Raw genomic sequence first — 15474 nt, 5'->3', positions numbered from 1 at the left:
ACGTGAAGGAACAACCACAACCAAATCAATGTCAGGCAGATCTAATGTACTGGCGAAGAGGGACTGTCAGCACTCTGAAGTATGGTTGTACAAAATCGAAAGAAATCAGCGGAAGGGATCATTCGAGTTGCAAAGCACAACCAGCAAGCAGTCCAGCTAGTACAATGACTGTGCTTAAGGAGTTAAAAAGAATGGGGTTCACTCCTCATAAGCCATACATTTCTACGATAAATGCTAAGTGACACTTGAAGTGGTGTAAAGAGCGACGTCACTGGACAGAGGATGACTGGAAACGAATAATATGGAGAGATCAATCACGCTACACCTTCTCGCACTGCGATGGAAGGGATTGGGTTTGGCAAATGACTGGAGAATTTTACCTTCCACAATGTGTAGTGCCACCAGTGATGTATGGAAGTGGTGGTGTTACAGTATGCCGATATTTTTTGTGGTTAAGGTGTGATCCCCTTATTGCGTTTAATAAAACGCTAAATACTGGAGGAAATGAAGACATTCTACGGTATTCTGTACTTTGTATGCTAGGAAAAAAAATCTGTGACAATGAGTGTTTGTATCCGCAAGACATTCCACGCTTTCATAAAGCAGCGTTAGTGAGGAAATGATTTGTGGGCAATAACATTTCTGAAATTGACTGACCTGCCCAGAATCCCGACCTGCACCCAGCGGAATACCTTTTGGGCGATTCAGAACATCGGCTTCACTCCAGACCCCAGCGTCCAACTTCCTCAAATTTCGGCTCTAGAGGAAGAATGGGCTACCGTTCCTCCATACACATTCAGAAACCTCATGGGAAGTGTCCGCAGCAGAGTCCAAGCCATCATGAAGGCAAAGAGTGGACACACCCTATATAAACGGCTACAACAAACGTCTGGATACTGTTTCACAGATTGTGTATGCTACAGGGCATTTATTAATTCATTATATCTGTACATTACAATGCACGCACGACGTCATGCGATGAGCCCACCATTGGACAGTCTTCAAAGAGTTCTAAGCATGTACAATCATGACAGCAGCATCCGATGCACAAATTCAAATCAGCCATCCTGTAACTGAATGGCTTCACAGGCAGAATGAAATCTTTGTTCCAGTGTCTACATGTCCAGGATGGGCTCCGCATTCACGATTTATTTCTGGTACATCGACAGAAAGAAATCTAAAGAGGTGAGGTTTGGCAAATGGGCAGGCCATGCAACTGGATCACCTCACCCGAAGTATCTGCCAGCTCAAATGTTATTGAGATGACTAAGCACGAAAATACAGAAGTGAGCTAGAGTACCAACATGTGGAAGCCATGTTAGCCTTTGTACCACCAGATGCGTTCCAGCAGGGAAGACCTCCAGACCTCTTCCCCATACACTGAGATTGAGTCAGTGTTAATGGTTCGCTGCCACTATACCAGCGGCATCCTCCGTAGCCCACAAGTGAGTGTTGTGAAGGTTCATGATACCATATCTCGTGAAGGTAGCCTCATCACTAAATAAGGGGGCCTGTGCGACGAATCAGCAACAAAACCGTCGCCATGGAGGTAAGTCTACAGGTAAAAAAGCCTGCACACACTGTAAGTGTTTCTGACTGTGGCAGTTATTGTGAAGAATGATCCACACAATCGTCTGGCTTACATTATGCTGGCAGCCCACCTGTCTGGTGCGGAGACCCACGTCATATTCTACAGTGTTCAACACCTGTTCCCCCAAGGCCTGTTTACGTATGGGGCTCACCCTCCTTTTGTAGTTACCCATTCTCATAAACGAACCTGTCCCACGCACATGACGAAACATTGTTGCAAACAGTTCACTATTCAGTTGCTGTTGGTGGGGATACTTTTCCCAGTGGAGATGTGCTGCCACCAACAACTGCCAGTTACCTGCCTGCGTATAAAACCATGTTGGCCTGTTAATTTTTGGTATACCAAGCCACCATCTTTCACATGACACACGTCCACACCAGAGGGAGTCATCTACAGCTGTGAGTTAGATGCCTCCTGGCTGTGTGAGCACACCACATCGTGGAGAACATTACTGCCATTTTGAGAGTGGAACTAAACCACTAGTACAGATAGTATATTCCAACTGCCTGATGTGTTCTCATGACTGCTTCCTTTAATTGAAACCTTCATAGTCGGAGAGACTTTACCTCCACCCTAAAGAGGATTTACTTCCCTTAGAATGGATTTCCAGCCATTTGTCGCTATAACCTTCTTCTTATTCCCTCAGGGATCATTTCCGACAGAGTTTGTCTCCATTTAGCAAAATCTCTGTGTATAATATGATACACTGTTGGCCATTAAAACTGCAAGACTAGGAAGGGTAACAAATAAAGAAATTGTACTCACTGTGTATATGACGTCTGCTAGGAAGAGTACAAGGCTAAATTTGAAGGTATACAGGATGTTACTCTGGAACAACAACGGCTCTAACACAGCTGGGCATCGAGTCAAGCTAAGCGTGGATGAAGATAGGGTACGTCATTCCATGCTGCTTCAACTTTGTGCCAGAGTTCAGTAATTGCAGTGGATGGCAAACAATGGTGTGTCAATCGCTCTGAATCCTTGATCAAATGTTTTCAGTGGGTTACGTATGGAGAACATGTTGGCCAGGGTAACAGTTGAATACCCTATGTATGAAGGTAAGTGAGATAGCACTGACAACATGCCATCTGTGCGAAAGTGCAAATAACGCGATTCACACGCCCATCTTTCGCAGTTCAGTGGACGTCCAACTGCGGTAGAGGCGTGTAAATTCCAGCCTTCATCGACGATGAACGGCAGTCAGTATATCAACGTTCACTGAACAGTCGTTGAGGATATACAGTTGGTAGCTCCTTGGTTCATCTGGGCGGTCAGTTGCACAACAACGCACGTCTATTCGCCCGTACACGTCTCTGAAGCAGTCGTTCCCCCTGTCATCTATGCCCCATGGTACATCACAGTTGCCTCAGTGTTGGTTTTGGATTTGTATTGTGCCATTTTGTCATGCACAGTTTACTTTAACCATGGCGACACGCGAACAGTTTACAAACGTAGCCGTTTCGGAAATGATTCCATCCTTCGCCCAAAAGATAATGATCATGCCCATTTGGACGTCAGATACTCTTAAATCGCTCCGTTTCCACATTACAACAAAGACTGCACAGTTTTCCACGTCCCCTAGATACCCTTTATTTACCCTACTTCTAGCGCTGCCACCTGCCACATGTGAATGGTTATTCCACGTTGACGTGGAAAGGCGGTGATCACATTAAAGTGACTGCACCGTGTACTATCAAACATTAAGAGTAATGTGAGGAAGACATTTTTGAGAATTTTCATATAGAGCACAGCACTTTATTGAGTCATGGACTGTGGAAAAACGGGAAAAGAAGATAATTAAAAGTCTGAGATGCGCTGTTACTGAAGTATGCTGAAAATTAAGTGGATTGAAAACACTGACTGGAAGAAATGGCAGGATGATAGGATATTTATGAAGACATCAGTGATTAACTTCAGTTATACTAGAGGGAGCTGTAGAGGATAAAAACTGAAGGGGAAGACAGTGATGGGAATATATTCAACAAATAACTGAGTGCTATACGAAGACGAGGAGTCTGGTACACGGAAGTAATTCTTACAATTAGTGGACCTCGTAAAATCCAGTCAGGTGACTGGTGACCTAGAAAAGGTTCAGTACGGTATCACTGGAAGTGTAAACACAGCAAGGCTCGTTACATACCTGGAGAGCGTCGACTGGAGCCAACATGGCGAGGTCAAGTGTCTGAAGACTATTACCGGAGAGGTAGAGCTCGGTAAGTCCAGACAGTCCGTGGAACATGTTCTCCTCCAGGGTGGTTAGCTTATTGTGGGACAGGTCCAACACCTGATTGAAGAAAAAAAAAAACTCTATTTAGCTAGTTAAATATCACAATGAGAATAAAATATAGTTACTTATTTGGTCTAAAAGTTCACATGTGGAAGAACCGGTTTATAAAGGTAAGGTGTGGGATGTATCTTGCAATAGTTCAGTACATCGTTCTGGGCACCGTGACGATTATTACGGTCCGATACTGGAAAGAATGCTAGCGACAGAAACGTGGCAGGGAAGTAGGTTGTGCCGGTGACCCGCTGTATAACAGAATAGTACCCACCGTTCGTAAAAAAAAAAAAAAAAAGAAAAAAAAGGGACTGACTTGATTACTTTTTGAAACACTACTTCGTCTCATTCATAGTTAGGACTACTTATACATAAAATTTACTCTTGCAGTTTCAGCCGTTTAGCCAGTTTCGTGTTGAGTAAAACTACAAAATACATGACCTTATGCCACTGAAATGGTTGAATTATATGTGGAAGCTGTTTTTGCAGGTTTACTGGCCTCCGCTTCAAAATCGCTAAACGGTCTTAAATGTAATAATGAATTTTAAGCGTAAATAATTTTTAATAGACCAAGGCGACGATGATGAGTTTCAAATGGTTCAAATGGCTCTGAGCACTATGGGACTTAACATCTGTGGTCATCAGTCCCCTAGAACTTAGAACTACTTAAACCTAACTAACCTAAGGACATCACACACATCCATGCCCGAGGCGGGATTCGAACCTGCGACCGTAGCAGTCGCGCGGTTCCGGACTGAGCGCCTAGAACCGCTAGACCACCGCGGCCGGTGATGATGAGTTTCTTAAAGTTTTATAGTCGTATGAGTGCGAACCTCAGCCACTAGAAATTAATGATATGATTACGTTCCAGTGAAGTAAACATTTTAAACTGTCACATCTTTTCAGCAAGTAATATTGATGAAGCCGGCCGGTGAGGCCGAGCGGTTCTAGGTGCTTCAGTCTGGAACTGTGCGACCGCTACGGTCGCAGGTTCGAATCCTGCCTCAGGCATGGATGTGTGTAATGTCCTTAGATTAGTTAGGTTTGAGTAGTTCTAAGTTCTAGGGACTGATGACCTCAGATGTTAAGTCCCATAGTGCTCAGAGCCATTTGAACCATTTGAATATTGATGAAAGTCCTCATTTCTGTATCATCGTATCAATAGCACTCCGTCATCAGGCCACAAGTGGCCCATTGGGACCATCCGACCGCCGTGTCATCCTCAGATGAGGATGCGGATAGGAGGGGCGGGTAGTCAGCACACCGCTCTCCCGGTCGTTATGATGGTTTTCTTTGACCGGAGCCGCTACTATTCGGTCGAGTAGCTCCTCAGTTGGGATCACGAGGCTGAGTGCACCCAGAAAAATGGTAACAGCGCATGACAGCCCGGATGGTCATCCATCCAAGTGCCGGCCTCGCCCGACAGCGCTTAACTTCGGTGATCTGACGGGAACCGGTGTATCCACTGCGGCAAGGCCGTTGCCCATCGTATCAATAGAGTTTCCCTTCATTCAATTGAAACATTGCGTATCCTCACTGATATTATAAAAAAAAGCAAATCTCCGCATTCTGTGGCGGAGTGCTCAATCGGGGATGACCGAGCACCGTGTCATCCTCCGCCAGTGGGGTTGTATGGAGGGGGGTGGGGTCAGCACACCGCTCTCCTGGCCGTCGTGGGCTTTCTTGACCTAGCAGCCGCTACTCCTCATTTAGCCTCCCATGACTGTCCTCCCACCGTGGAAAATGCCTGGCAGTACCTGGAATCGCATCCGGATCATCTGCATAGCAGCAAGACATTCTGACCACTGAGCTACATAATAATTCATTCTACATATCTACATCTACATGGATACTCTGCAAATCACATTTAAGTGCCTGGCAGAGGGTTCATCGAACCACCTTCACAGTTATCTACACTACTGGTCATTAAAATTGCTACACCACGAAGATAACGTGCTACAGACGCGAAATTTAACTGACAGGAAGAAGGTGCTGTGATATGCAAACGATTAGCTTGTCAGAGCATTCACACAAGGTTGGCGCCGGTGGCGACACCTACAATGTGCCGACATTAGGAAAGTTTCCAACCGATTTCTCATACACAAACAGCAGTTGACCGGCATTGCCTGGTGAAACGTTGTTGTGATGCCTCGTGTAAGAAGTAATGTGTACAGTCACGTTTCCGACTATGATAATGGTCCAATTGTAGGTTATCGTGATTGCGGTTTATCGTATCGCGACATTGCTGCTCGCGTTGGTCGAGATCTAATGACTGCTAGCAGAATATGGAATCGGTGGGTTCAGGAGGGTAATACGGAACGCCGTGCTGGATCCTAACGGCCTCGTATCACTACCAGTCGAGATGACAGGCATCTTATCTGCATGGCTGTAACGGATCGTGCAGCCACGTCTCGATCCCTGAATCAACAGATTGGGGCGTTTGCAAGACAACAAGCATCTGCACGAACAATTCGACGATGTTTGCAGCAGCATGGACTATCAGCTCGGAGACCATGGCTGCGTTACCCCTGACGCTGCATTACAGACGGGAGCGCCTGCGATGGTGTTCTCAACGACGAACCTGGGTGCACGAATGGCAAAACGTCATTTCGAGTGAATCCAGGTTCTGTTCACAGCATCATGATGGTCGCATCCGTGTGTGGCGACATCGCGGTGAATGCACATTGGAAGCGTCTATTAGTCATCGACATACTGGTGTATCACCTGGCGTGATGGTATGGGGTGCCATTGGTTACACGTCTCGGTCACCTCTTGTTCGCATTGACGGCACTTTGAACAGTGGACCTTACGTTTCAGATGTGTTAAGAGCCGTGGCTCTACCCTTCATTAGATCCCTGCAAAACCCTACATTTCAGCAGGATAATGCACGACTGCGTGTTGCAGGTCCTGTACGGGCCTTTCTGGATACGGAAAATGTTCGACTGCTGCCCTGGCCATCACATACTCCAGATCTCTCACCAATTGAAATCGTCTGGTCAATGGTGGCTGAGCAACTGGCCCGTCACAATACGCCAGTCACTACTCTAGATGAACTGTGGTATTGTGTTGAAGCTGCATGGGCAGCTGTACCTGTACACGCCATTCAAGCTCTGTTTGACTCAATGCCCAGGGGTATCAAGGCCGTTATTACGGCCAGAGGTGGTTATTCTGAGTACTGATTTCTCAGCATCTATGCACCCAAATTGCTTGAAAATGTAATCACATTTTATTTCTAGTATAATATATTTTGTCCAGTGAATACCTGTTTATCATCTGCATTTCTTCTTGGTGTAGCAATTTTCATGGCCAGTAGTGTATTATTCCAACCTCGTATAGCGCGCGGAAAGAATGAACACCTGTATCTTTCCGTACCAGCTCTGATTTTCCTTATTTTATCTTGGTGATCGTTCCTCCCTATATAGGTCGCTGTCAACAAAATATTTTCGCATTCGGAGGAGAAAGTTGGTGATTGGAGTTTCGTGAGAACATTCCGTCGCAACGAAAAACGCCTTTCTTTTAATGATGTCCAGCCCAAATCCTGTATCATTTCTCTAACACTCTCTCCCATATTTCGCGATTGTGCAAAACATGCTGCCTTTATTTGAAATTTTTAGATGGACTCCGTCAGTCCTATCTGGTAAGGATCCCACACCGCGCAGCAGTATTCTAAAAGAGAACGGACAAGCGTAGCGTAGGCAGTCTCCTTAGTAGGTCCGTTACATTTTCTACGTGCTACTAAAACGCAGTCTTTGGTTGGCCTTCGCCACAATATTTTCGATGTTTTCCTTCCCATTTAAGTTGTTCGTTATTGTAATACCTAGGTATTTAGTTGAATTTACGGCTTCTAGATTAGACTGATTAATCGTGTAGCCGAGACTTAACGAGTTTCTTTTAGCACTCATGTGGATGACCTCACACTTTTCGTTATTTAGGGTCAACTGCCACTTTTTGCACCATTCAGATATCTTTTCTAAATCGTTTTTCAGATTGTTTTGGTCTTCTGATGGCTTTATTAGTCGATAAACGACAGCGTCATTTGCAAGCAACCGAAGACGGCTGCTCAGATTGTCTCCAAAATCGTTTATATAGATAAGGAACAGCAAAGGGCCCATAACACCACCTTGGGGAACGCCAGAAATCACTTCTGTTTTACTCGATGATTTTCCGTCAATTACTACGAACTGTGACCTCTCTGACAGCAAATCACAAATCCAGTCACATAAGTGAGACGATATTCCATAAGCACGCAATTTCACTACGAGCCGCTTGTAGTAGTGTCAAAAGCCTTCCGGAAATCCAGAAATACGGAATCGATCTGAAATCCCTTGTCAATAACACTCAACACTTCATGTGAATAAAGAGCTAGTTGTGTTTCACAGGAATGACGTGTTCTAAACCCATGTTGACTGCATGTCAATAGACCGTTTTCGTCTAGGTAATTTATAATGGCCGAACACAATATATGTTCTAAAATCCTGCTGCATATCGACGTTAACGATATGGGCCTGTAATTTAGTGGATTACTCCTAATAATTCCTTCTCATGAATTATTATTGTGCATAAATTATCAATTCGAAACAAAAGAAACAGCGGTGTGAGGAGAACACATTCCTTTCGGAGAACTGAGTTCTTAAGGCAATTTTATTTGTCCTTGCCTTTGAGCGAAGCATACCTATTGAATATCTAACTGAAGTCAAGTTTAGCAGCTGTGTCGTATTCTACCTGACAGGATAATTGAATTTGACAATCTACTAGACCTTAAGTAGTTCATAACTTTTAACTCGCTGATACTCCGCTGATGAGATGCTCCAGTTACTGGAGTTGTCATAAACATCCTCAAAGCTGTTACGATGGTTGGGTGAGCATAACGTAACCCTTACTTTAAACGTAATTTCAAAATATCGAAAAGGCAAGCTGCGGCAGAGCTGTTCATCAGCTCTTTCTACTGGAATTCCAAAGCCACTATTTCGCTAACTAGCTCAGGTGTATCGATATTTGTGCAATATTTACTATCAAAATATGCGGTATGTTTTTCAGAATGAGATAAGTTGAAAGCATTTACAACAGTAAATTAAAGGGAGTGAAATGGTTAGTTATATGTGAGATGTGTTTCCCAGTTCACTTAATTTGTTTCACATACACTACTGGCCATTAAAATTGCTACACCAAGAAGAAATGCAGATGATAAACGGGTATTCATTGGACAAATATACTAGAACTGACATGTGATTGCATTTTCACGCAAATTGGGTGCATAGATACTAAGAAATCAGTACCCAGAACAACCACCTCTGGCCGTAATAACGGCCTTGATACGCCTGGGCATTGAGTCAAACAGAGATGGATGGCGTGTACAGGTACAGCTGCCCATGCACCTTCAACACGATACCACAGTTCATCAAGAGTAGTGACTGGCGTATTGTGACGAGCCAGTTGCTCGGCCATCATTGACCAGACGTTTTCAGTTGGTGAGAGATCTGGAGGATGTGCTGGCCAGGGCAGCAGTCGAACGTGTTCTGTATCCAGAAAGGCCCGTACAGGACCTGCAACATGCGGCCGTGCATTACCCTGCTGAAATGTAGGGTTTCGCAGGGATCGAATGAAGGGTAGAGCCACGGGTCGTAGCACATCTGAAATGTAACGTCCACTGTTCAAAGTGCCGTCAATGCGAACAAGAGGTGACCGAGACGTGTAACCAATGGCACCCCATACCATCACGCCGGGTGATACGCCAGTATGGCGATGACGAATACACCCTTCCAATGTGCGTTCACCGCGATGTCGCCAAGCACGGATGCGACCATCATGATGCTGTAAACATAACCTGGTTTCACCCGAAAAAATGACGTTTTGCCATTCGTGCACCCAGGTTTGTTGTTCAGTGCACCATCGCAAGCGCTCCTCTCTGTGATGCAGCGTCAAGGGTAACCGCAGCCATGGTCTCCGGGCTGATAGTCCATGCTGCTACAAACGTCGTCGAACTGTTCGTGAAGATGGTTGTTGTCTTGCAAACGTCCCCATCTGTTGACACAGGGATCGAGACGTGGCTGCACGTTCTGTTACAGTCATGCAGGTAAGATGCCTGTCATGTCGACTGCTAGTGATACGAGGCCGTTGGGATCCAGCACGGCGTTCCGTATTACCCTCTTGAACACATAAATTTCCACATTCTGCCAACAGTCATTGGTTCTCGACCAACGCGAGCAGCAATGTCGCGATATGATAAACCACAATCGCGATAGGCTACAATCCGACCTTTATCAAATTCGGAAACGTAATGGTACGCATTTCTCCTCCTTACACGAGGCATCACAACAACGTTTCACCAGGCAACGTCGGTCAGCTGCTGTTTGTGTATGAGAAATCGGTTGGAAAGTTTCCTCATGTCAGCACATCGTAGGTGTCGCCACTGGCGCCAACCTTGTGTGAATGCTCTGAAAAGCTAATCATTTGCATATCACAGCATCTTCTTTCTGTCGGTTAAATTTCGCGTCTGTAGCACATCTTCGTGGTGTAGCAATTTTAATGGCCAGTTGTGTACTTTGAAGCACTACAGCATAAACAGTTTCATTCATCTCTTCAACTGGTAGATATCGGCCAAAATCGGAATGCTCGAGTCATATAGTGTATTTGCTTCGGCATCCGCTCGCCAACCTTTGGTAACCTACAAAGTCGTAGTGAAGTAGCAGCAAAAACTCCATTGTTGAATGTGAGCTAACTGCCGGCCGAAGTGGCCGTGCGGTTAAAGGCGCTACAGTCTGGAACCGCAAGACCGCTACGGTCGCAGGTTCGAATCCTGCCTCGGGCATGGATGTTTGTGATGTCCTTAGGTTAGTTAGGTTTAACTAGTTCTAAGTTCTAGGGGACTAATGACCTCAGCAGTTGAGTCCCATAGTGCTCAGAGCCATTTGAACCATTTGAACCAATGTGAGCTAACTGCGTGGGTGGCAGCTGTGTGAACTAAGCGTACTCTGAGCACATGACTGATGCGACGACTGTTCAGTAGTAATCATTTATGACACCACTTGGACGAAATGACACTCCGACAATAGCATACGTTTAGTCACGGGCCGAGGGAAAGGCTTCTTCTAGTAGACAGAAGAAACCACACGAGAGGTAGCAGAACACGTATTCCTTCGGGTTAAATCTTAAATGGCATTTCTTGCTTTTTTTTTTCAGTCACTTTTTGCCCCCTCTGTGCCCGCGCCCTTGGAGGGTGCCTATCTCGCCAGCCCAGTTCATGCACAATCGCCATTGTTGTCGTTCATGTGTGGGATGGTGCATTATTATTTAGCTTACCAGCCTTTGTCTTTTTTCATCCAACGCAAGTTCCAGAGTATCCAACAATGAAGCATAACAGGGTTCAGAAACAGGTCCGCCTTTTTCCAAGTAATCTATGAGGATTCCTTCTTGGGAATCCCCCAAAAAAACATTTGCCATCACCTTTCCAGCTGATAAATGATCTTCGTATTCTTCGGTGAACTTTCGCCATCCTTTGTCCACTGTTTCGACTGTCGTTTTGACTGGTGTATGATGATCCAGGTTTCATCAACAGTCAGAAATCGGTGCAAGAAGTCTGCGAATTGCGATTAAATATCGCCAGACATGGTGTTCGAATGTTGTGCCTGGTGCGCTTTCGGTCGACTGCGAGCAATCGCGTCACCTACCTCGCTCGCAGCTTCTTCATAGTCAATTCTCAGTTTAGGATATTATGTAATCGCTCAGTTGAGATGTGTAGAGTCTGAGAAATGACGTGAATTTCTATTGGGCGGTCTTGCTTTACTATATCATGGATTTCGTCAATGCTTTCCTTTGTGGTGACTTCAGTTTGACGGACCGTGCTTGTCCGACCACACTTCAATTCATTAAACCGAAAGTAAATGGTGTCCAATGGTGGTGCGGAATCCATGTGAACTTCATCCAGTTCTGCTTTGATTTTTGTGCCAGTCCAACCCTTCAAATGAAAATGTTTAGTAACAGAACGAAACTCGGTTTTCTCCATTTTGAATCGCAGTCATCACACTGACCAATTCAGGCTGTAACAATGACCTGTACGCTGCACATTGTTGAGATTCTTGGAATAATCAAGCAACAAAAGTTTTCCATTATTTCAAGGAAATTTACCAGACTTATTAAACCACCTTGGTATTCTGAAGTCGTGTTTGACATGAGAAATATAAAATATTTGTTCGAATTCTTAATTTGGTAAGAGCATGTGGCAATCAATGCCCAGTTTTAATTCAGCCATCCGACTCTTCAGATTATTTATCTCGTTGGTATTCCACTCATCATATAATACTTCGATCATTAACACTTGCAGATGGTGATTTTTCCTTGCCTTTTGTACAGGCATGGCCATAGAAGGATAAGTGGTCTGTTGAATGGGATTTATACACAAAACACAGGGTTTTGTATTCAGTTTTTGGAAAATATGTTAATTATTCATATAATATAGCATTCTTACAAACTTATCGTTCACTCCTCTTATTTTAATTCAGAAGTCTACATATGTTCTCGAATGTACTACGTTCGCTTTAACTACACCTGAGAGGGAGTAAACTGCCTGCACCAGTGATGATTTTTTTTTCTTTAAATGAAATTTTCAATTATCCCGGTAAGTTCATATTGCAGCTGAAGTCCAAGATACTTGGTTGCGTAAACGGAAACTTCGAAACAAATTTCTGTTGTCAAGTTAGCTCAGGTCTTTCCCATTTACTAGGTGTTGTAGGATAGAGACTGCAAACACATTTGCATAGCACGAGTTATATCTACAAGGCGTAATTCACAGACACTTATCATGAGTAGTTGCATGTGGTCTGTTGTAAGGCTTATGATTTTAGTTTTGTCCTAATTTAACTTCTGCTACCTCTCCTGTAATTATTCCGTTGTGCACTTGTCGCTACGTAGTTTAAAAAACATAGCTAGCTAGATTGAGTCCATGGGTCAGATTTCATACAAATGAATAATTTGTCAGACAATAAAAATCGTAGTTATAGTCTCTTACGCACTCGCAGGTTAATACATAAAGTAAAGTTTTCGGTTTGTGGTTGTGATGATAAAATGGCAGCTCCGAAATTGGCCAAGTATTTTGTTTACAGTGTGCACTTCAAGAAAAAGTGTCGTGGAAAAAACGTAAATTACACTTGCAAGGATAAATCGAATGTTTTTTCTTTACGATTTGTATGAAGGGCTAACAGAGCAACCATGGAGTTAAAAAAAAAGAGAGGTGGTGCAGCAGACTTAACATGGGTGTAAAAAAGAACGGAAATAGGTCTATAGACTTATGTTGTACCACTTTTGGAACGGGAGTGGGCGAGGCCTGCCGCCATTTTAAATAGCCCAAAACATTAACAAATGTTTACAATTGCCACTTGTTCATTATTTCTTACTATTGCCATTTGTTCATTATTTCTGTCGTGTACACGCAACAGTTGTTTTAAATACTAAACATTGCAGTTCTTACACGAAAAACATAGTGTCAGAAACGTAATTTAGAACGTTTTTCTGTTCTTGAGCGCGTATTTGCTCTAGTAATACGACACATTTGGACCCATTAATGTAAATTGTTTTTTTTCTGATATATTTCGAATAACCAGGAAGAATAGGGTGTGATGTGAAAAGAATGTTTCCGCATTCCATTTAATTCCACTTTTACTGTATTTTATCGATAACAAACTAAGATGGAAATCCGAAACAAATACTTGTTTGTTTATAGCAAATGCAGCTGGAACTCCGAAACAAATGATTGTTTGCTTACTGGTACTCCACTGTGTTCGTCTCATTTTCAGCTTTCAACTCGAATGCACTACATTTTTAAGTTTTTCGTTTACAAAAAACTTTCCTACATTTTCTTTGTTAGCCCATAAACATGTACAATAGAAAAGAAGCAAGGCAGGCTATTCTATCTTGTGCATGTCAACGATTATCGAAACGTCAAAGAAACGGAACACCTTAGAGGTACACCTCCATACATAATAGAATTCTTGTTGTCAGTGCACTAGTCTCACTGTAGTTTACACAACTCCTCACTTTGAAATGTTACGTACGATACGTAATCCAGTATGTGGCCAATAATACAAATTTAAACCACTACAATAAAAGTAAAGAGCGCAACCATAATTCATGTAAACAAAAGAAAATGTTTCTTGAAAGGCTCCACTTACAAATGAAATGTGATTTCTTTTAACTTTAGATCGTGATCAGTTCATTAGTACACCCATAAACGGCGGAAGTTATAATTTTCGATGAAATAACAGCGTCTACAAACAATGAAAGAGCCAGATGCTATTTGGGATGCGATCTCGAAGGCGACAGACATCCTCAACAGTCGGAACTGGGCGCAGGCACGTCAGAGCGACGTCAGGGGGAAGTACCATGGCGGTGAACCATGGAGGTATAAATGCGGTGTAAGCAATGTTTTGGGTTATATTGGATGGCGAACTTCGGCTTCAAGTTTGCGACGTACTGACAACTCCCTTCTTTTTTTATCTTCACGAGAGCAACAATATCACGACTTCCTTCGTTCAACTTTTGGTAATCAATCATCTTCAGAAAAGACTGATTATACCTGGTTTACAGAATTTCGTCGTGTTCGTGCTTTCGTGAACACTGAGGATAAAGTCGGATGTTGTTCCAAAAAACGTTGATGATTTGCGCAATGTGAGTGACGAGGGTCGGCATATTTACCGCGATATAAAAATAGAGTTAGACAAATCCGAAACTGCAGTACATGCGATTTTGTACGAACATTTATCGGCGGGAACGATATATTCCCTAAGGATTCCGCACATTTTACCAAAACTCAGAAACAGGCTGGTGTCATTGTTGGTGTATGGAGATGGTCAAAAAATTCGCGTGAGTGATTGCAAAAGCCGAATAAAATATCGTAACATCGCTCGAATCTGGGATATATTCATACGAGTAGGGAAATAAGCAGCATAAACAGTTTGTATTTCAAGACGAACCGAAACCAACAAAAGTAGTTCATTCGCGGAACACTTCTAACAAAACGATCGCTTGTTTCGTTATGCTGGACGTTGCTTTAGAGCAGAGGTCGTCAAGTAGTTTTGCTCAACAGCCCAAAATGACGTTGTGGGCATTTCCTCGGATCGCATATGTACCGACCTTATTATTAATAGGTAACCTACTTAAGTTAATACGTCTTGAGCCCCAAATTGAATAGCTATCGTAAGGGTGCGGTAAGTTGGCCGCCAGTCAAAATGTGGCACCATTTGGAAAACTTCGTGTCCACTCTTCTCTGTAAACCTCAGCAACGCGGACGTTGTGACAACGTAGTTGCCTGGCGAAGTGGTGTTGAGTTGTCTGTGTGAGCGGATTATTAATTGATTAATATCATCAACTATACTTACTTGTAAATACATTATGTAATACAACATAAGATCAAAAATTTTTTGAATGCAATTTTTCTTCTCCTCATTGCATTGTATGACAAAAGCTTTAATTTAACTGCACGTTTTAAGATGACTGTCCCTATCGTGCGTATTCACGAACCCAAGTCACTTTAGCAGTTGACAGATGTAGGGAGCATACGCCCATGAGCTGTCAGCACTGGAAGGCAAACAAAATATTCCGCCTCTCACATTCT

General features: G+C 43.5%; 1 protein-coding gene and 1 pseudogene across 1 annotated transcript in view; both read right to left on the bottom strand.

The window, feature by feature from the left end:
* Positions 1-15474, bottom strand: part of LOC126416948 (toll-like receptor 6) — a 166934-nt gene that overhangs the window by 38235 nt on the left and 113225 nt on the right. Inside the window, exon 5 of the mRNA XM_050084828.1 lies at positions 3732-3875. Within this exon, the coding sequence (XP_049940785.1) occupies positions 3732-3875 (144 nt within the window). The remainder of the gene's footprint in view (positions 1-3731; positions 3876-15474) is intronic.
* LOC126417295 (5S ribosomal RNA) lies at positions 5236-5353 on the bottom strand (annotated as a pseudogene).

The sequence above is a fragment of the Schistocerca serialis genome, chromosome 8, assembly GCF_023864345.2.
Source record: "Schistocerca serialis cubense isolate TAMUIC-IGC-003099 chromosome 8, iqSchSeri2.2, whole genome shotgun sequence".
Taxonomy (NCBI): Eukaryota; Metazoa; Arthropoda; class Insecta; order Orthoptera; family Acrididae; genus Schistocerca; species Schistocerca serialis.
The sequence above is the reverse complement of the archived record's forward strand: the minus strand, read 5'-3'. Positions and strand labels throughout refer to the sequence as shown.